The 20,348-nt window shown below is 33.0% G+C and overlaps 1 protein-coding gene, 2 long non-coding RNA genes and 1 other non-coding gene across 6 annotated transcripts; 2 read left to right on the forward strand and 2 right to left on the reverse strand.

Annotated features, from left to right (window-relative positions):
- Positions 1-230: 230 nt before the first annotated feature.
- Positions 231-1,157, reverse strand: LOC111022547 (uncharacterized). Its single transcript, XM_022299710.1, has 2 exons — positions 791-1,157; positions 231-649 (listed from the first exon to the last, which is right to left on the reverse strand). The coding sequence occupies exons 1-2, from the start codon at positions 1,155-1,157 to the stop codon at positions 231-233; spliced, it is 786 nt and encodes a 261-aa protein (XP_022155402.1).
- A 1,538-nt stretch (positions 1,158-2,695) lies between these two features.
- LOC148210932 (U1 spliceosomal RNA) lies at positions 2,696-2,860 on the reverse strand. Its single transcript, XR_015792068.1, has one exon. It is a non-coding gene; the product is annotated as a U1 spliceosomal RNA (small nuclear RNA).
- A 4,728-nt stretch (positions 2,861-7,588) lies between these two features.
- On the forward strand, positions 7,589-9,439 carry LOC111022543 (uncharacterized). 2 transcript variants are annotated; one of them, XR_002602983.2, is made up of 3 exons: positions 7,589-7,924; positions 8,110-8,925; positions 9,225-9,439. It is a non-coding gene; the product is annotated as an uncharacterized LOC111022543 (long non-coding RNA). The 2 variants fall into 2 exon arrangements; XR_015791816.1 differs by having other exon boundaries at positions 8,110-8,178; positions 8,812-9,439.
- Positions 9,440-13,854: 4,415 nt separating this feature from the next.
- LOC111022538 (uncharacterized) lies at positions 13,855-20,229 on the forward strand. Of its 2 annotated transcripts, none has more exons than XR_015791740.1 (4): positions 13,855-14,468; positions 14,636-14,664; positions 15,476-15,563; positions 19,978-20,229. It is a non-coding gene; the product is annotated as an uncharacterized LOC111022538 (long non-coding RNA). The 2 variants fall into 2 exon arrangements; XR_002602982.2 differs by having other exon boundaries at positions 19,984-20,205.
- Positions 20,230-20,348: the final 119 nt, after the last annotated feature.

Consider the following 20,348-nt stretch of genomic DNA (forward strand, 5'->3'; position numbering starts at 1 on the left):
TTAAGTAAGGTTCCTGACACAAGATTCTTTCGAATCTCTAGCACATGTCATACATCAGTGAGGGTAAGTATCTTTCCAGAAGTCCATTTCAGCAGGACTTTTCCTCTGCCTTCCACTGAGGCTGTTGAAGCATTTCCCATGTACAGTTTATCACTGTCATCTAGCTTCTCATAAGTGGTGAATAGTGATTTGTCCCCACAGACGTGCCTAGTAGCACTAGTATCAATCCACTAGCCTTTGGTGTCAAAGACCATATTTACCTCAGAGATAACAGCAGTTAAATTGTCATCTTCTATAGTGTTGGCCTCGTTGTTAGAGTTTTGTCCCTTCTTGTGTCTACAGTTTGCAGCTATATGGTCACTCTTGCCACAAACCCAGCGGATTGCACGAATGCGCTTGTTAGCGTTATTCCTTGGCCCAAGATTCACATTCTTTGTCTTGAATTGATTCTTTTTGGGATGACGCCTTGAAGCTTCAGCAATATGGGCATTAGCTTCAACTTTACGTGGCTCTTTGTCTCCCTTTCTGTTGTCCTCTTCAATGCGGATTTTCACAGTAAGATTCTCTATGGACAACTCCTTTCGCTTGTGTTTGAGATAAGATTTGAATTCTCTCCAAGCAGGAGGCAACTTCTCAATCACACCAGCAACTTGGAATGATTCATTAATAACCAATCATTCACTTTTCAAATCACTGATGATAATTTGCAATTCTTTCAACTGTTTGACTACCAACTTGGTATCAACTATTTTATAATCTTAGAATTTTCCAACAAGGAATTTCTTAGTACCAGCATCTTCCAGCCTATACTTCTTGTCTAATGCCTCCCACAATTGTCTTGAAGTATCAAAGGCATTGCAGTAGACATTATACAAGGTATCATCCATGCAATTCAGGATGTAGTTGCGACATAGAAAGTCTGAATGTAACCATGCTTGCTTGGTAGCTTCAATTTCAGGAGTGATTGCTTTTAGGAGAGTAGTTGGGCATACCTCCTTTAAGATGTAAGCAAGATTTAGGGTGGTGAGGTAGAAAATCATCTTCTGTTGCCATCTTTTGAAGTTTTCTCCCTTGAACTTCTTTAGTTTTTCAGCATGAGATTTGACAATGGTCGATCCCATCATCGAAGAAGCGTTGGTGGAAGTGTTTGTAACCATTAGTTAATTGTCTTCAGATTGTTGGGTAAATATGTATATGTAAACTGAATAATACCAGTAACAATTTACAACGTAATTGGCTACAAACAATTATAGATCTTCACAACTTGATGAACACCAAAACTTGATCAAAATAGTCGAGGCACGCTTCAATAACGTTGACCTGAAGACAGTTATTCGCTCTACACAAGTTGCTAGCAGGCTACAACGATCGTCTCAGCAGGATACAACAACTAACTCCAGTAGAACTGCAACTTTGAACTACTCGGATCTAGCAGAACTCTTAGCTAGACACTTGCTCTTAACACAAACAAGAACAACAACTCAAGAGAAGAGGGAACTTTTGGGAGAGGAGGAATAACTCAAAATGAGAAATGCTTGGATATCTCAAAATGAAGGAAAACAACAACTATATATAGTTTTCTAAATGTGTAACATCTCCCAAGAAACTTAAACACATATAAAGTTACAATTGTAACTTTAACTAAATAAAGGAAAAAACTTCTTATTTAAAAGATAACTTATCTTTAACAAATATGTAACTTTAACATATTTGTAACTTTAACAAATTTGATGTTACATGACACAAAAGTTGAAACAAAAAGGATTTGTTACACAATCAAATTCTTAATACATAAATTTAATTTCCGGATGTTAAATTTGTATACTCAACGGTTTTTTCAATATCTTCCAGTTTCACTTTCTTTCACTATTAAAAATCCAACAATAATAGGATAATCCTAATTATAATAAGAATAAGACATCTAAATCAAATACATTCCAATCTTAATAAGAAACATAAATAATATCGAAACATATCTTAAATTATATCAAATCATATCATCCTCCCTCAAGTCGGAGCATGGAAGACATAAATGCCTCACTTACAAAAAACAGCAAATTCGATTTTCTGATTTATTTCAATTTTCACGACTCCATTGCAATTCACCACAATCCATGCAAATACACTAGCTCCCAAAAAAAAAAAACCATTCCAGCTTCAACTTTGAGCACATGGCCAAAAAACCCAATTTACCACCGCAACATGAGGAAAAATAATAAACCAATTCACCACCTTGCTTCTTTGATCACACATTAAATCTCCTCTGTAATTAACCTAATTCTCCACCGGAAATAGGCAGCGGCTGCCGCAATTCCAAACGTATAATTTTGATAATCATATCATATGATGTTGTCCCGAGAACGGTTTACAGTTAGGTGGGAATTGAAAAAGGACGACCCCACATGGTAAAAATGTGAGACCCAATGCACACAATTTAGTCCAAGTATTTTTAAATTGTTATAATTTAGTCCAAAGTATTTTTAAATTGTTATATGTAACAATAGTCTTAGTAGTTTAACACTCTTAAAAATTGGTGGAGAAAAATCTTATCAAAATCAAGTGTCAATTTGCTCGAGACTAAATTTACCATTTACCTACTAAAATACTTAAATAATTACAAACTAGAGTTGAATTGTTACCTATTATACAAGAGGAAGTTGCGTCATGGGATAAAATACTTGAAATTGGGAGCTTAAAAGAAGCCGCGCGAACGCAGGCCCCCACTGCCACAAATAATGACGTAGGCTCTGCCGCTTTTGGGCAGACCTTGGGCGGGCACCCTTCTCAGATGTGCAATGGAGGTCACCGGCCTAGGCCATGGGCCTTCTTGATCGCCCATTCACCCCGTCCAGGTAAGTATGTTTCAATGTTCGACATTGTTTCTATTTATATCACTTCTTCAGGTTCTCCTGGCGACTACTTAGCCGATGTGGGTCTTCTCAGTTCACTCTTTAATGCTTAACTTGCATTGGGAACTAAACTATTCATTTCCTAATATTCCTATTTTTCTGTTTTACAAATCTACCCATTGCTTCATTCTTCTTTTGTTTCTCATTTCTTATATTATTATTCACAAAATGTTTCTAAAAATTGTATACAAAATTTTCATATAAAATCTAGTTTATTCTTTCTAATTTTATAATAAACTAAAACATTATTTGTTTATATAATATATATTTAAAAATTAAATATAAAATTATAATTTTAATATTTTACTTTTTAAAAAAGTTTCAGATTTGAGATTAAGAAACAAAATTGATTCACAACAACATATCTTTGTTTTTTTAACTCCAAATGTTTGAATGTTTATTCAATTTTGTTCCTATCAAAAGTTTTTATTTATTTATTTTCATTACCACCTCTCTATCTCTCACATTTCCACCTTGATTGACACATCCACGAACTCAAATTCCCAAGTTTATAACTTACTTGAACTTTGAGCGCAAATAACTTGTTGGGTTTGTATGGAGTACAAGAAAAGAGAAATGGGTGATCCATTGTATATACGAAAGGATAATTATCTTCGTTTGTACGAGATCTCTTGGGTGAAACAAAAAATAAAGCGGACAATATCATACAATTGAGGAGTTACTCGAACTACTAGGAGTACCGTTGTCTTTAACATAACTAATTTTGAATTCCTGTGGTGTATAAATCTAATTCTCTAAAGTTTATATATTGGACTTTTTATGTTCAAAATTCAGGAAAATTGAAAATCAAAGGAGTTGGTCATCTTTGAGCCGACTTGCTCTTCCCTCAAAGTAAGACCAATGAATATGTTGGATCGGTATGACAACCCTGGGGGGAGGGGGGTGAATAGGGTTTAATCACAAATTATAACGTAATTTTAACACAAAATTAATCAATAAATTATATATAACATTTCAAGCACCCAGACGTACTTCACAAGATGGATAAGGCTGGGTACCTTATCCTAGTACCTTATCCTAGCAACACTGTGGATACGGCCCACTATGTAAATGTTACAGACGACTCGATCCAGGTCGTTCGTGTGGAGACATGCGAGTGGAGTATCCTATACAATGAGTTTGTATAAGACCGGACCGCGAAATAGCCAATTTTTAGATGTAACACCGTTAACTAACAGATTGCTATTTCTTAGAATGACCAGGCAACTCATTCTCAATCTTGAGTGAGTTGTGGACTCCTGCCCGTGAAGGCTCGTCCTTTGATCTGTATGGGTGAGAGTGGTCCGAGTCAACAACTCAATATTTCTACCATTTTGGGGACGAGACCAAGTGGGGAGCTGGGAACATAACTTCACAAGATGGAATTCACTCCTCCCCGACTTTAGGGAGTAGATGAATGTTCTCTTAAATACTGACTTCAGGACTTAAACAAAGGGCTCCACCCTCTCACTGGCCCGAGAGGGGCTTCCGGTTATTGGTCGGACCATAACCGGGTTGTTCATTAGAGGAGCAATGTTATTTAAGGAGTAAGATGTAACTTAGGGGTAAAACGATAATTTGGCCCAACTTGAGTTACGAGCACTCGTGAAGGATTGACTTGTCATTAATGGTCGTATATCCATGGACACGAAAACATTCTGCAGTGAGAAGAGTGCAGCTGCGGTTCTTTAGTGGAGTGACTCGTAAATGTTGATTAACTCGGTCAATGAGTTTGACCGATTAATCTCGTATCGTTGGAGCTTCTAATCTGTAAATCCATTAAGTCCCCTTACTAGCTCATAATGGGTAAAACGAGGATCAAGAATTATGAAATAATTTGAAATGTTCAAATTATGTAAGGGAATATATATAATGTATATTGATGCATTATATATAAGTATATATTAATTTTTGATAGAGATTCAAAATTAATCCAATACATTATTATGAGAGAAATATTTGAATAGGATTCAAATAATTAATATGAATTGGATTCATATTAAAACTATAGGTTAAAAATTAATGTACCTAAGATGTACATTAAATCTATAGTTATACAAGAGAGAATATGGTTTAATTAAATATGAGATATTTAATTAAATGTTAAATAATTAATTGTTAATTATTTAATATTATATTTAATTAATTAATTATTAATTAGATTAATAATTATTAATTAAAATTTATTAATTATTAATTTGATCAATAATTATTTAATATTTTAATTTTAATTAATTAATGTTATTAATTATTAACTCCCCTACATTTTGTAGTAGGGGGAGTGAGGAGTTTAATGGCGTGGGGTAACTCCCCACGTCATTTTGTTTTGTTTTGAATGCAGAACTGTTATGCAGGAAGAACAGAACAAGAAACAGCCAAGAACTCCCAACATAATTCTCTCAAGCTTTCTCTCTTCTCCAATCCCTCTTGTTCCAAATCGATCGCTCCCATAAGCGAGTTCTCGGTACCTAGAGGATAGCATGGAAGTTCTATTGGTGGTGTTCGGGTTAATCCATTGAAGAAGCGTTCTTCAAAGGTAATGGAAACCTTTATTTTCCCCTGTATTTGCTTTTGCACATGGGTTTGTTTCTCAAAATTGATGAACGAAGATCATCGCTTCCGCTGCGGGATTCACATCCTATCATTTCTAATTGGCTTAACTTGTATACCTACAACAATTCAATCTTTTCTTAAGGTTCCTTAATTGGCTTGATTTGTAGAGTTTTTAGCATAACTAACACCACTAGAATTTTGGGTTTTTGTGACGCCCATGAACAGTAAAATACCGTTGAAGATTATTAAAAAACGTCACGAAACGTAAAATACGCATTTTTGGAGGGAAAAAACGGAGATTTCTGGATTTTTAACATTTCGTGACATTTTTTAACCATCACGAAATGATCATCAAAAAGTTGATTTTTCGTGATGTTTAAAAAACGTCATGAAAGATTAAGGCGCGTTTTTTGCGGGAAATGACGGAGTGTTCCGAATTTTTGACCTTTCATGACGTTTTTCTAACCATCACGAAATGGTCGTCAAAAAGTTGGTTTTTTGTGACGTTTAAAAAACGTCACGAAATGTTGAGGCGCATTTATGGCAGGAAAAGACGGAGTGTTCCAAATTTTTGGCTTTTCGTGACGTTTTCTAACCGTCACAAAAAGTTGAAAGAAAACACGTTTTCCACAGCTTTTAATAAACGTTACAAAATTGAGAGGCACGTTTTTGGTAGGAAAAGACAAAGTTTTTCGGATTTCTAGCTTTTTCATAACGTTTAAAAAACGTCACAAAAAATTATTTTCCGTGACGTTTAAGAATTGTCACGAAAAGATAAGGTTCATTTTTTGTGGGAAAACAATATTTCTTTTGGCTTTTCGTGACGTTTAAAAAATGGTGGAGCGATATTTTTTGCGGGAAAAATATGAAAACTAACGAATTTGCTATCATTTGTGACATTTTTTAAACTCTATAAAAATGTGAGCCGTGTCTTTTAGCAAGAAAATCTCTCTATTTGTGCTCACAAATTTTTGTAAATTTTTGACATTTATGCCACTAAAAGTAAATATGTAATTTACAATTTTTATTCTATTTAAAAAAATGATGTAAAATATTGAACTAGGCGATTTTTTTAACGTCAGGAAAGGTCATAAAATTTGGATATTTCATGAAACTTAAAAACGTTAGGAAATGTTTTACACGTCGGTTTTCCATTTCGATTTTTCTATTTATGAAGTGAGTTTTTCTTATGTTATGTGATTATTATGAATTTTTGTTGGTATATTTAGCTTCAAATGAGTCTCATATGTCTACCCCACCTTTAACTTATGTCTTCAAATTCTTATTTGCTACAGTGACTGGTAAAATTTTATATTATGTCTTCAAATTCTTATTTGCTATAGTACTGTTAAAATTTATATTTCGTGCTTATGATCATTTAATTAAGTTATTTAGAATGTTATTAGGTAAGTTTTTTTGAATGTTATTTAGAATGCCATTAAGTTATCGGGGGTAAGTAATTCATAGATTTTTAGAATTTTAGTTTTCTCTTAGCATTAAAGCCCTGTTGAAGGAATCAAAATAATAATGAATCAAAATGTAAATCAATCATAATGAAATCAATGGGAATGAAAATGCTAATTTAAGATGTTTGAAATCAGAATCAGAAACCAATTCATATTGTTTATGTAACGCCCCGCGTTCTCTAGCTAATTTATTTTAAGATTTAAATTTTGTATTTGGATTTTTCCCTTAAGCTGATAATTTAAACTCTTGAATTTTCCAATTTTAGAGTTCTAATTTTGGGTAAATTAAAATTTAAATTAGAATTCAAGTTTAATTTCATTGAATTAAGATAAATTAAGTTTTCCAATTTTAGAATGGATTTTAATTAAATCTTATTCCTAGAAATTGGAAATTTAATTTCTTCCTTTGGATTTTACTCTTTGGTTTTGAAATTATGTTAATTTCTTAAATAAATTTCCAAAATCTTTTTAATTTTTTTTAAAGGATTACAATTTTCCCCTTTTTCATTAACATGTTATTTTGGGTTTCAGGATTTTTTTTTTTTTTTAGTTTTGGATAATTAGGTTATCCATTTTTCTAAAAAACAAATTAAATTAAAAAAGTTTGACAAAAAAAATAGAAAAAGACCATAGGAAAAAAAAGGGAAAAGAAACCCTAACTCTTATTTTCCCTTCTCCCCCCTCTCGTAGCTGTCAACCCCCACCCTTTTTTTTTTTCGGTGGCTCCCAGTCCACTCTCCGGCGATACCCATCGAATTTCTTTAGCGAAAACACATGATTCCATATCATTTCCTCTTCTCGCAGCTCTCAATCCCAATCCACTCTCCGACAAAACCCACCAAGTTAGGCAATGGATTATTGGTTTATCTGGAGGTGGAGACTAAATAGCTGTGATCGGAGCAGGAGGAAGCATTACCCATGTAAAGAGTCCTTTAAGCATTCCTAGCATTGGTATTGTTGGGGAGCAATTCATTGAGAAGATTCGAAGTGTTAGAGGTAAGCTTGGCCTTTAGATATCTTTGAATGGTATGTTGCCATATTCTTTTATTTATCTCATTATGATCATAAAGCTTATACCATGTGCGCACAGAGAAAAATAGAGACATAGAAATATATATTTGAAATTTTCAATGGAGAAGTGGCTTAATATGAATTTTCAACCCTCCCTTTTTTGTGCTTAGAGTCGAAAAGATTCAAGCCTGCCATCATCAGAATTGACAGTCCGAAGGTGATGCTCTTGCTTCTGATTTGTAAGTGTTAGCATACCAACAAATTTAATTCCTTATGTGATACCTCAAGAATCTATTACTAATGACATCATATCTTACCTTCTCATAGGAGTAGGTTGGAATCTTTATTTTTCAACACTATCATTATTCTCGGTGTTACTTAGTGAAACCATTATTTCGATTGTTATGGCTGGTAATTGGAGTCTTTTTGTAATCATCTTGACCAACATGTTGGATTCCTCCAATCTACCCACTTAAATAAGATTCTTGACCTTTATCCAACACAGTTTGTTTTAAAGTTTTCAAAATTTTGTTTTACTTTCAACTTATGTGATGAAATGATTGAGATAATTTTACTTATGATTTAGAATTTGCATTATGATTGTGACAGTTGGTTGGGGGAGTGGGGATGGTTGGTTCAACATGATTGTAGCTTACATTGAGTTTGCAAATTTTACCTTTCTTTGGAAGAGTTTTGATAAGTTCAAATTTTACCTTTTTATTTAGTTCAAGAAGCGGATGTTAGAATTTATAACCATTGCATTTACTGGTTGAAGAATATAGTTTGTAGTATTTTAGATACAATTCTAAACTCTCATTGTTCCTCTATTCATAACTTAGGGATTTTACCCTTTTTTCAATGTCCTATTTTAGAAAGCACAATATTTGCATGGATTGTAACACTACAAGTGTTAGAGCCTTTCATATGTGATGCTCCAGAACAAAATCCGTTAATATGTTTCCTCAGTTGCAGATGAGCAATCAAAGGTAGGTAGTAAGTACAATTTTCATTACTTTATCTAATTAATTAGCTTTTAATATGTAAAATTCTGAATCATTTATACATTCCAATATGTGTTGGCTATATTAGTGAGCTAGCTCTAGTTGACATTTTGCTTATTTTGTTCATTTTATCTTTTTAGTGAAGCAAATTGTTGTTACTTGATGAAAGAGATTAATTTATGAAACTTGTACGTTTGTGAATATTGCTAATGAAATTATGTTAGAAGAGGATTGATGTGCGTAGTTATTCATTTATCTAACTTGGGTATTGCTTTCTACATTAGGTCTTTCACAAACTCAAAGAAGTAGACAATTAGGAATGCAACTAATTGATGGATGTGTTTCTTTGTTGGGTTTGGTGTGTGAGACATGTTTAATTATGTACTTTGAACTTTAGCAATTTGAACATGTTATGTACATATGTTTAATATATTGTACTAACAAATTGGGGAATACTTTGTTCCTATATGATTTCAACTTTGTTATATAAATTATTGTCTTTGTGATGTCGATCGACAATTTAATTATATGAAATTTGTCTTCTGTGACTTATACTAGCAAAATCAAATCAATTTTCTATGACATTTTTTGACTGTCACAAAATATAATTTTTCGTGACGTTTCAAAAATGTCACTGATTCTATTTTTCATGACGTTTTTAAAACTTCACAAAGCCGAACGGTTTTTTAGACGTCATGGAATCATTTTTTGTGACGTTGAAAAATGGTCACGAAATCCTGTCACGTGACCTTTTCTCGCAACGAATTCTGTGTTCGTGACGTTGGTCAACCGTCACAAATTCTAATTCCGTCATGGTAACTCATTTACTGTGACATTTTAAAAACGTCACGAAAAAAAGAATTTGTTACGGTCTAAAAGCGTCATGAAATTATTTTTCATTTAACCGTCACAAATTCTAATTCCGTCATGGTAACTCATTTACTGTGACGTTTTAAAAACGTCACGAAAAAAAGAATTCGTTACGATCTAAAAGCATCATGAAATTATTTTTCTTAACGTTTAAAAAGCGTCACAAAAAACGATATTTTGCATGACGTTTTTGAACCGTCATGAATGCTACTTTTCGTGACGTTTTAAAAACGTCACCAATACCTTTTGTGATGGGGGCATAGGTAGCGGTGTTAAAAACATCACGAAAGAATTTCTTGACATTTACAAAATGTCACGAGAACTCGAATTTCTACTAGTGTAAGTCTTTCTTAGGTTTACTGGATCAACTTGATCCCTCCTCTCATTTCTGGCCCCTACTTGGTGGAGATTTTTGAGGTGTCAAAAGGGCTGTTGAAGGGCACTTTTGGATTATTTAAACTTATTTGCTAAAGAATTGAAATAACATCCGTCTAATAAAAATGAAAGAACGTTTGCCTAAATAAAATAAAAAGAACGATAATAATGCTCAACATCCAATGAGCAAGGTAGGGTCTCGTTGAGTTTTGCCATGCAGGTCAACTAATGCTTCTATGCCTGGTCTGCCTTTTTTATTTTTTATTTTTTGAGAATTTCTATCTTCCTCCGATTGGCTTCGGATAATGTCTCCCTAATGTGATCTCCTTCCCTATCTTGTTCGGATCAACCACGTTTGTCATAGGGATCTTGCCTTAAACATTGGAGCAACTGTCCTACACTTATATATTTTTGTGATCTAGCTAATGCTTCTGAAAAAGTTGTCGGGCACTATTTCCCATTGACCACAGGAATTCTTCGTCGTTTAAACCAGTTATGAAGATGACAACTCGTCAGTAATACCCTTCAACTAGTAGCTTCTTACTATTAAACCTGGTGACATAGTGTCGGAGAGGCTTTCTGGATAATATCTTGAAGGAGAAGATAGATTTCTTCTTCAATTGTTGGTACCATAATCGAGCTAAGAAAACACTCTACAATATCTGATTGCTTTGCAAACTCCATACATGTCCATCCATTCTTGCGTTGCATCTAGATGATCAGTTAGGTCTCTGGAATTGTCATATTATCTAATTGTTGGCAATTTAAACTTTCGAGGTTTATTTTTTCTTTCATGATTCTGTTAATGAATGGGGAGTTAGCTTGCTCTAACGATGCATTGAAAGATCCAACAGTAAAAAGAGAAAAAGAATGAGGTTCTAAAAAGGAATCAAAATCAAAATGAAAGCGAAAACTAGTACAATAAGGAAATATGTACTCCTAACCTTGACTCATGCTGATATGAGAACAAAGATACAGAAGCATCATGTTACAGATAGGATAAGAGGGGGGTCTTCGAGAGTCGAGCTATTGTGGTAGTAAAGGAATCACACGAGGAGAGTGGAGACCATTTTCATGCAGGACACATAGCAAAAGATGCCTCAAAACATACGGCCACGAAAAAGATGAGGGCAGGATTTCTGGAGCGGGAGGGGAGAATTGCACACACTACCCCAAATAATATAAGGAAACAGTTTCAAGTTCATCTCCACATAGACTAAGTAAACTCATTATGTGATAAAACATTTGGTGTGCAGTTCATTTAGGTGACAAAATATTTGAAGTGTAGTTTCACTAGTAAAAAAGTGGTCTTCCATGACAGTTGTGAATAGTAAAAAAATTTGGAGGAAAAAAAATTGTCAAAAATGATGGGGGCACATTTTTTGCGGGAAAAAACGTTAATTTTCGGATTTTGTAAGTTTTATGACAGTTAAAAACTGTCACGAAAATCGAATTTTCAATGACAGTGAAAACTGTCACGAAATGATGGATGCGCGATTTTGACAGGAAAAAACGGTGGTCTACGAAAATTTCTATGTTTTATGACATTTTATAATTGTCAAGAAGAATAAAAAAATTTAAAGTATTCCGTGGCAGTTACCTAGACCATCTTGAAAATCTATGACATACAAAATGTGTCACAAATGATTTTGACCGCATTTCATTTGAGTTGGAAAAACTGTAGTTTTATGGATGATATTAATTATTTTGGGATTCTCCGGTCGTATCGAGTATAGATTTATGACTAATAGTTTCCCCAAATACTCCATGAAATAAGTGGAAAATTGTATTTGGTATAGTGGTCTGCTTACCTACGTAATTGTGCCCTTCTTCTTCGATCTCGAGTTTGAGTCTAGTGGATTTCAATTATTTTTTTAACTCTCTATTATTATATTTGTACAAAAATTACTTTTTACAATAAAAAAATTAATTTAATTATATTTTCTATTTAAAATAAATAATATATCTTTATTTCGTATCCACATTTCCTTGCATAAATTTAATTCATCATGAAAATTAAAATATGACGATGAACATAAAATAATATAAGTTAACTCTAGTTTCACTAAGCATTCTCTAAATAAAATATTCATATTTAAATTATACCCTGATTTTTTTTAATTGGAATGAAATGTAGTCAACTCAATCGACTACTTAGAAATTTATTTTAGTTTAAATTGGAACTAGTTAGGTTCATGAATCTTTAAATTTTTTATAACATAAAATTTTGAATTTTAGATAAATTTTTTTAGTTAAATCTTAGTTTCGAAATTTTTGTTTTTTTTTTCATTAGATTCTTTAAGAATGTTAATAGGAATTTTTTTTTGAAGGAGAATAGAAACAAGACATAATTTTTCTCAATAAAATGAAAAATAAAAACTTAGTAGATATATTTATTAAAAAAGAAGAAAAATTTTAAATATATAAATGATAACATATTTAGTTGCTTGTGTGAATTGAACTCAAGACCAGTGAGATTTATGGACACATCAAACACCAACAAAATAAGCTTATTTTATGGCAAAGTGAGCATAGCTCAACGATAATTGACATAGATTGCAAACCAAGAGATTGTGAGTTCGATCCCCCATTCCAGATGTTGTACTTCAAGTATAATATTAATATAGTAATCATTTTTTCTTCTAGGTAAATAAAATTAAAATAAATCAAATCAAATTACGCTATTTTGCGAACGGCTTTCTTCCTCATCTTTTTCGATGTTCTTTTTAAAAAACTTAAAATTTATCATCTTCCTCATGTCCTTTTGCCTTTGCCATCATCCTTCATTGTCCTCGCACCGTCGTTCAAGATCTATTACCCAGATGACGAAAATTCACATAATCGATCGCCGACACTACAAGAATTATGAGTTTTTTCCGACGCTTTTATTCTCGACGCTGGTGAGACATCTTTTTTCCTACTAAAAATAATAGTCGGGACTTTGCCGACAATTTGCCTAATAGTCGGGTAAAATTTTGTTTTTATATATTACCACTCTCGACGGTTCATTGAAATAGGCGGGAGAGGTTTATATTCTCGACTGTTTTATTATATAGTCGGACAAAATTTGTTCTTAATTTTTTCTTTTAAATTGCCACTCCCGACTATTTTTAGAAAAAAGTCGAATAGTGGACTTTACAACAATATTTTAATAAATTGTTGGGTGCTATTGTTTTTTTTTTTCAAATATTACAATTTCCTATATTTTCGAAATAGTCGAGAGATATTAATATTCCCGACCATTCTAAAATAGTGACGGTAATATTTTTTTAATTATTTTTAAATATTACAACTCCGAAAAGTGGACTTTCTCAATTATTTTAATAATTGTCGGACAATGTTGTTTTAATTTTTTTTTAAATATTATGACTCCCAACTATTTAGAAAAATATTCCAGGGTCGCTGCCCCTCCAATCTAGATTCAAATTTTGAGGTACTTTTCTTATTCAATAGTTTTTTTTTTCCGTTATTTTAAAGGTATTGAATCCATATAGTTTAGAGATGAAATTGAAAGGTCATTTGGATTTCTCCTTAATTGTTGGTTTTTCTTTTTTGGAGTTTTAATTTTGGATAAATTAGAATTTCAATTTAATTTCAATTTAATTTTAGGCAAAATCATCTTTTTTTTTTTGTTTATAAAGCTTTAAACATTAATAAAATAAAAGATAAAAAAAAAAAAATAAACCAACCCTAAAAAAAATCACCATCTTCTTCCATTCTCCCTGCCTCTTAGCCGTCCACCCCACCCTTCCTTTATTTATCAGCCACCCGCCGCCCCAACTTCCTCGTCGCCGACGCCCTCCCTCCAGCGACTCCTCAGATAGCGGCAACCTTTCTTCCTCTAGCGTCGGTTTGAAGCAGTCCATGGCGAGGTGGCGAAAACGAGCTGCGTTTTACTGCATTCCATGGCTTGTTCCAGCGACGGAACGTCTTGGTTTCTCCCACGACAGTAGCACCCGTACCTGCGGCGCGTTTCCAACCTCGGGCAACAGTAGACCGCACCGGTGTCGATTTGCAGCAGCGGTGACGAGTCACACGGTAGCGCGTCCTTAGCAATGAGCGACCCACGCGATTTTCGACGGTCTTGGTGTGTTTCGCGGCGGTTCGTGGTGGTTTCGACGGTCCTGTAACCTTCCGGCGGCGGCTTCGTGTTTCTGCCATCAGATTCAGCACTCCCCCGACAGCTACGTCGATTTAGATCCGTGGCAGCCGATTGGAACCCAACGCCTTGTACCCGAATATAATAAAGGTGACGACCAGCAGCAGTTCTCTTCATGTAGTAGGTTCGTTCATTTGTTTCATGATAATTAGGAAAAATTTTGTCATTGTTCTTTGTCTAATCCTCTCCATGGTTGGTTTCTCATCTAATATGTTTAATTTATCAGATTTCCACAATGTATCTTCTCGAAGATTTTGTTGGTCTACTAAGAAATTTGGTTTCTCTTTGTAGGGATTTTGCTTTCATCTTTCACGTTAATGGTAATTACGCCTTATTTCCATTTGAAACTTTGCTTCAGATCATGTTATTGGTTGATCATTCTAGAACTAAAAAGTGAAAAGTTTGTCAAATGTCCCCTATAAAAATAACTTTCTCATCTCATTTATAAAATTTGTCCATATCTATAAGTTTGCAACTCAAATCTCTGATACCTATGTTATGCACGTCCAACCCATGTTCTAATTATTATGTATTTCTTCTTTTATCTATCTACACTTCACAACTATAATTAAACTAACAATTTCAACTATTCTAGTTTTTCTTGTGTTGTGGAATGACCAAGTTTAATATATGGCTTTAACAATAGATGAAGTAGAACATGCTGCATTGTTGCTTTAAAATTATAGGATAATTGTTGGAAATTATATGGCTTGAACAATAGTTACATAATATAAAGTTACTTTTTATGCTCGAGTAGTGATTGATATTCGGTTCTTTTTTATAGGCTTTAGGTGCATTTAATCTACATTACAAATTGTTGCAGTGGTTATAGGATTAGGTTTCATCGAATGCTTAATCCCCAAATTTCTCTTTTAATTACATGTTTCTATTACCACAATTCAATTTCAAATACTCATTAAAAAAATAGGAAATAAGATTATGTTTATCCCATCTGCAATCTCTTCAAAAGTATCAGTTTTCTATTACAAGATGTAAGTTTTCTGGGAGTAGTTATTTGTTCTTGATTCAGCATGGTCAAAATCTTTAACATTTCAATTGAAATTTTCTGTATCACTATAAATTATTTGAGATGAGATCTCTAATGATACATTATGGCATTGATGATTGTAGGAAAGGTGATTATTATCAATATCTTACTAAGTTCAAAACAGATCGAGAAAGAAAGGAGATAGTTGACCAGTCATTGAAGAGATATGAGGCATGTTTATTTCTACAACTTTCATTTACATAAACTAATTGATTTGATTTTTACTCGTCAACTATATTGCTTGATGTGTCCTTTGCCGAATTCATGATAGACTGCTTCAAGCATTGCAAATGTAAAACTACCATCAACTCATGTAATCCATCTTGGCCATGCTTCCCACTTTTTTGTCTTAAACTATGAGATTATGAATTCTCCATAAAGGTAAAAGTAGTTTTTTCTTGAATTAATTCTGTATCAATGACTAGGACTTGCCACTTGGCTAAGGCTAGTATAGATCTAGTTTTTGTGCTTATTGAAAACGCATGGTGTACCTTACATCAGAAATGATAGACACCTAAGAATGCCATACTTTTTTGTACCAACAACACCTCCTTTGTAGTTTTACATATCAACTACCCAGTAACGTGGCCTATTTACCCATATCCTCAGCTTTATATTTATCAAATGTAGGAATTATGCTCCCTTTTAGATGAAATATGTTAATTTCATGCTCAAATAATGCATAGACGTACTCTGGAATACTTTTATGTAAGTGAATAGAACTACAAAGGTGAAAAATATAAACAAGTCGCACTAGCCCCTGAGGTAAAATGAGATAGCCACCTCACCTCGAAGTTTTATGGAATTAGTCTTCCAACTATATTAGAGTCAATTAACTTCGTCGCTAGGTTGGTGAACATTTTGATTTGTTTACAAATTGTTGAAGTATGAATTCTCAAGTCTTAACATTTTGATTTGTCATGCATATAGTATAAAATCTAGTTGGATAATTGTCTGGTTTAAAGTTTAGTTGGATAATTGTGTGGCTATCCTGTAGCAAAGATAGCCAATTAAGACTTAGTGTTTATATTTGTGTCATACATATAGTTTAAAATCTAGTTGGATAATTGTGTGGCTATCCTGTAGCAAAGATAGCCAATTAAGACTTAGTTTTTATATGTGTCACACATATAGTATAAAGTTTAGTTGGATCATTGTGTGATTTAAAGTTTAGTTGGATCATTGTGTGGCTATCCTGCAGCAAAGATAGCCAATAAGACTTGGTGTTTATATTTGTGTCATGCATATAGTTTAAAGTCTAGTTGGATAATTGTGTGGCTATCCTACAGCAAAGATAGCCAATTAAGACTTAGTTTTTATATTTGTATCATGCATAGAGTTTAAAGTCTAATTGGATAATTGTGTGACTATCCTGCAGCAAAGGTAGCCAATTAAGATTTGGATAAGTAGATTGTTTTTCCTTGTTATTGTTCAACATTTGTGTTGTTCATAAATTAGTTTTATTTGGGTAAAGTCTTTAGTATTTGGATAATCTAAAAAACCGTTAGGTATTGTCTCTTTGCTTCTTTGTTTTTGTAAAAGAAAGATTTTGTGTGAGTGATTTGAGGCAAAGAAAAAGATCTTAGGTGTTTATTGTGATTGTTAGCCCTCTGTTGAGGCATTAAATAAAGGCTATGAAAGTGTGTTAGTTTCTTACGTGAGGAGATTTGTTTGTTGTGTGTTGCCATGAATGAATTGTTTGCTTGTGTACCTACGAGTGTTGTTGTATGATTGTTTGCATTAGGTTCAACTCTATACATATTGCAATTGTTATATTGTGAGTTGGTTGTGTTCTGACTATTAAGAAAATTTGTTGGAGTGTTGGATGTGTTTCTGGATTATTGATAATTATTCTTGTCTCACAAAAGCATACTGAGTTCTTGTGAGAATGATTATTTTGTGACAACATGTTGACTAAGTGTCCATACCTTGGCTATGCATGGTCAGGAGTCGGTACGACTCGAAGGAGTAAGTCTTTAAGAAACATGAAAACAAACTAGTGAGTTGTGATATGAGGCTTGTGTTTGGCACGTAGGGTGCATGTATGGTCAAGAGTATGCATGAATAGTTCCTTTTCATTTAAAGCATGACGTTGACGATAAGCAGTGTTTTAAAAATCATTTGAGGCGTAAGCCTTGAGGCGAGGCTGACTTGAGGTGCCTCAAAGCTTACGCCCCTGACACATAAAATGAGGCTTAATTGATTACTTGCTTATCTATTCCTTTACTTATTACTTGCTTATTGGAATGTTTTACAGCGGTGGCAAGCAAGCAACTTATTTATTTATTTATTTTTGTTTTGTTGTAGCTTTTCTTTTTTTCCTATATGTGATGTCACTGCCTGCTAACCCAACCTTATTTCTACTGTTATATGGTTTTACAAAAATTTCAATGAATATTACACCAAATATTCTACAAATTTTCTAATTTGGTGAAGTATTGTTTTCCATTCTAACTTCTAATCAGAATAAAAATAATTGAGGTGTTCTTTCAAATTTTTCCTTTCTCCATATTAATCCTTTTTGTTTTTTTAATATTTTTCAGTATACTTTTTTACTTTCCTAAATTTTTAAAATTAATTTTTAGTTCTAATAAACAAAAATGATGTATTTCATACTTCTATATGAACACTGACATGTTAATAATACAATGTTCTACATTCCTGTGACTTTTATACTTTTTTCCTATTTGAAATTAGGCTTATGCCTCACACCGCCTCAAGGCTTACGTCTCGCCTCTTCGTGAGAAAAAGTCTCGAAGCCGCCTTAAGCTTTTTAAAACATTGATGAGATAAGCATGATGTGTTGTTTTTATGATAAGCATGTTGTTTGTGGGTGGGAGGGGTGGTGGAGCTATATCTTAACTTCTAATTTTGGACAGTATCATATACAAATGAAATGAAAAATCGATTGTCTTAACGTCGTTTTTCTCCATGGAAGAGGGGGAATAGGGATGGTGGTGTGGGAGAACAGTGGATTATTTTTCTCAATGCAATTAGGCATTTATCGCTCTAACAATTATGGTTGAAATACATACTTCAGAAGCAGTCATTAAACAAGGATTTATACTTCTCTCGATTATGTTTACATTGGTAATGACTATTTTGATCACATGATGACATCATTAAGAATGTGCTTGAACTCGATTTTAAGAGTAGTTTTTCCTATATTTTTTTTTTCAATAAGAAACAAGGGAGACTTTAATTCAAAGAGCCCGAAAAAAGGTGAAATACAGCCTAGTGGACCTCGGGACAAGGTGTTTTTGTTTTGAAGGAAGATTACATAAAAGACTTCCAATCTAATCCAATAGTACATGTCGAGTAATTACAAAAAATCTTGTTTGAGCACTCCAGTTCAAGGCCATAAACTATACAAGATCGAAAAAGTATTCAAAGTAGTTGAACTTATTTTGTATACTCTTTAGGTTTGATTTTGCTGCTGATTGAAGTTCATTCTTTTAGTTTGGCTCCCCTTCGTTGAGTTGTTTTTTTTTTTTTTTCATTCATCTCAATAGAAGCTCGACTTTTCATAATAAAAAAATACCCATTTACCATTTGTAATTGCTGAAAGTAAGGAAAGTTGCTCTGCTACCTTCATAATACCGTGAATTTCTTGAAATATTTTACACATTGCACCCAACTGCATAATTGACTCATGATCCTTTGTTCTATATTTTATGTTGGTATGATTATTCTGGTTATGGAAAATCAACTGGAAAGGTACGGTGTCGTTTCTCCATTCGTTCCAGTTTGTAACTTTATCTTGGTATTGTCTACCAAATATCTATTTATTTGGATGTTTCTTTCTAAGGAAGTAACAAGTAATGAGTTAATGTCATGATGTAGTTGAGGTTTGATATTTATAATTATATAGATTCATTTTTCATATTTTGGTGCTCGCTTATATTAGGACTATTAGCTAAGCTTACTTCTCATCCATGCTAAGCTTACTTCTCATCCATCTTTAATGCTTAATGGGAGTGTTGGTTTATTCCTCTAGTGAAGTGCATATAAAAATTTGTTTATGTTTCGACTCATAAGTACATCAATTTTAGTAAATAGTTAATACTTTGTGTGTTCACTGTCAAATATAATTTTTTGATTAGATTGTTTTCTTTCAACTACGATACGTTCTAAAGTTTGGACTAATAGGTTTGAGTATGTAGCTGAGCGTATAGCTGTTTTGTACATGAACTTCATGAAAATGAATTCATTCCCTTTGCTTATTTCAATTGGATAATTGTGTGGCTATTCTACAGCAAAGATAGTCAATTAAGACTTAGTATTTATATTTGTGTCATGCATGTAGTTTAAAATCTAGTTGGATAATTGTGTGGTTTAAAGTTTAGTCGGATAATTGTGTGGCTATCATGCAGCAAAGATAGCCAATTAAAACTTAATGTTTATATTTGTGTCATGCATATAATTTAAAATCTAATTGGATAATTGTGTGGCTATCCTGCAGTAAAGATAGCCAATTAAGACTTAGTGTTTATATGTGTCATGATGTAATGCATGTTGGAGTTAGAAAGAAAATGTGGGAGTTCATATTAATATTTTCTTAATTGTTCGTTTTATTTTATTGAAGGAGTAGCTTGTGGGAGCAATATTTTGAGAAAGAAAAATGTATAAAGGAAGAGTTTCGGCATATTTTCGACATGTACGAGGTTGATGTAATGTGAATATAGTTCGTTGGGCATTCTCTTATTGTAGTCATAGACTTATAGTACAGTATTTGTATAAAATATCCTAATGTACAAATTTGATCAGACTTTGATCTTATTATACGCAACTTGGTTACATTTTATAATTTATAGATATAGATAATTTTTTTGAAACATGTAATAATGTATTTCATGGCTGTTATGAAATTGTCGTATATAAACTTTTTTGACATTACAAATTTTTATTAAACTCAAATTGTAACAAAAAAAATTGTCACAATTAATCAATTGTCAT

This window comes from Momordica charantia (assembly GCF_013281855.1).
Source record: "Momordica charantia cultivar OHB3-1 chromosome 6 unlocalized genomic scaffold, Mcharantia_2.0 BLBB01000006.1, whole genome shotgun sequence".
Taxonomy (NCBI): Eukaryota; Viridiplantae; Streptophyta; class Magnoliopsida; order Cucurbitales; family Cucurbitaceae; genus Momordica; species Momordica charantia.

Coding starts and splice junctions, on each gene's coding strand:
- LOC111022547 (XM_022299710.1), bottom strand. CDS start 1,157: ATGGTTACAAACACTTCCACCAACGCTTCTTCGATGATGGGATCGACC. Junction 650..790: donor GTATAGGCTGGAAGATGCTG/GTACTAAGAAAT, acceptor AATCATTCCAAG/TTGCTGGTGTGATTGAGAAG.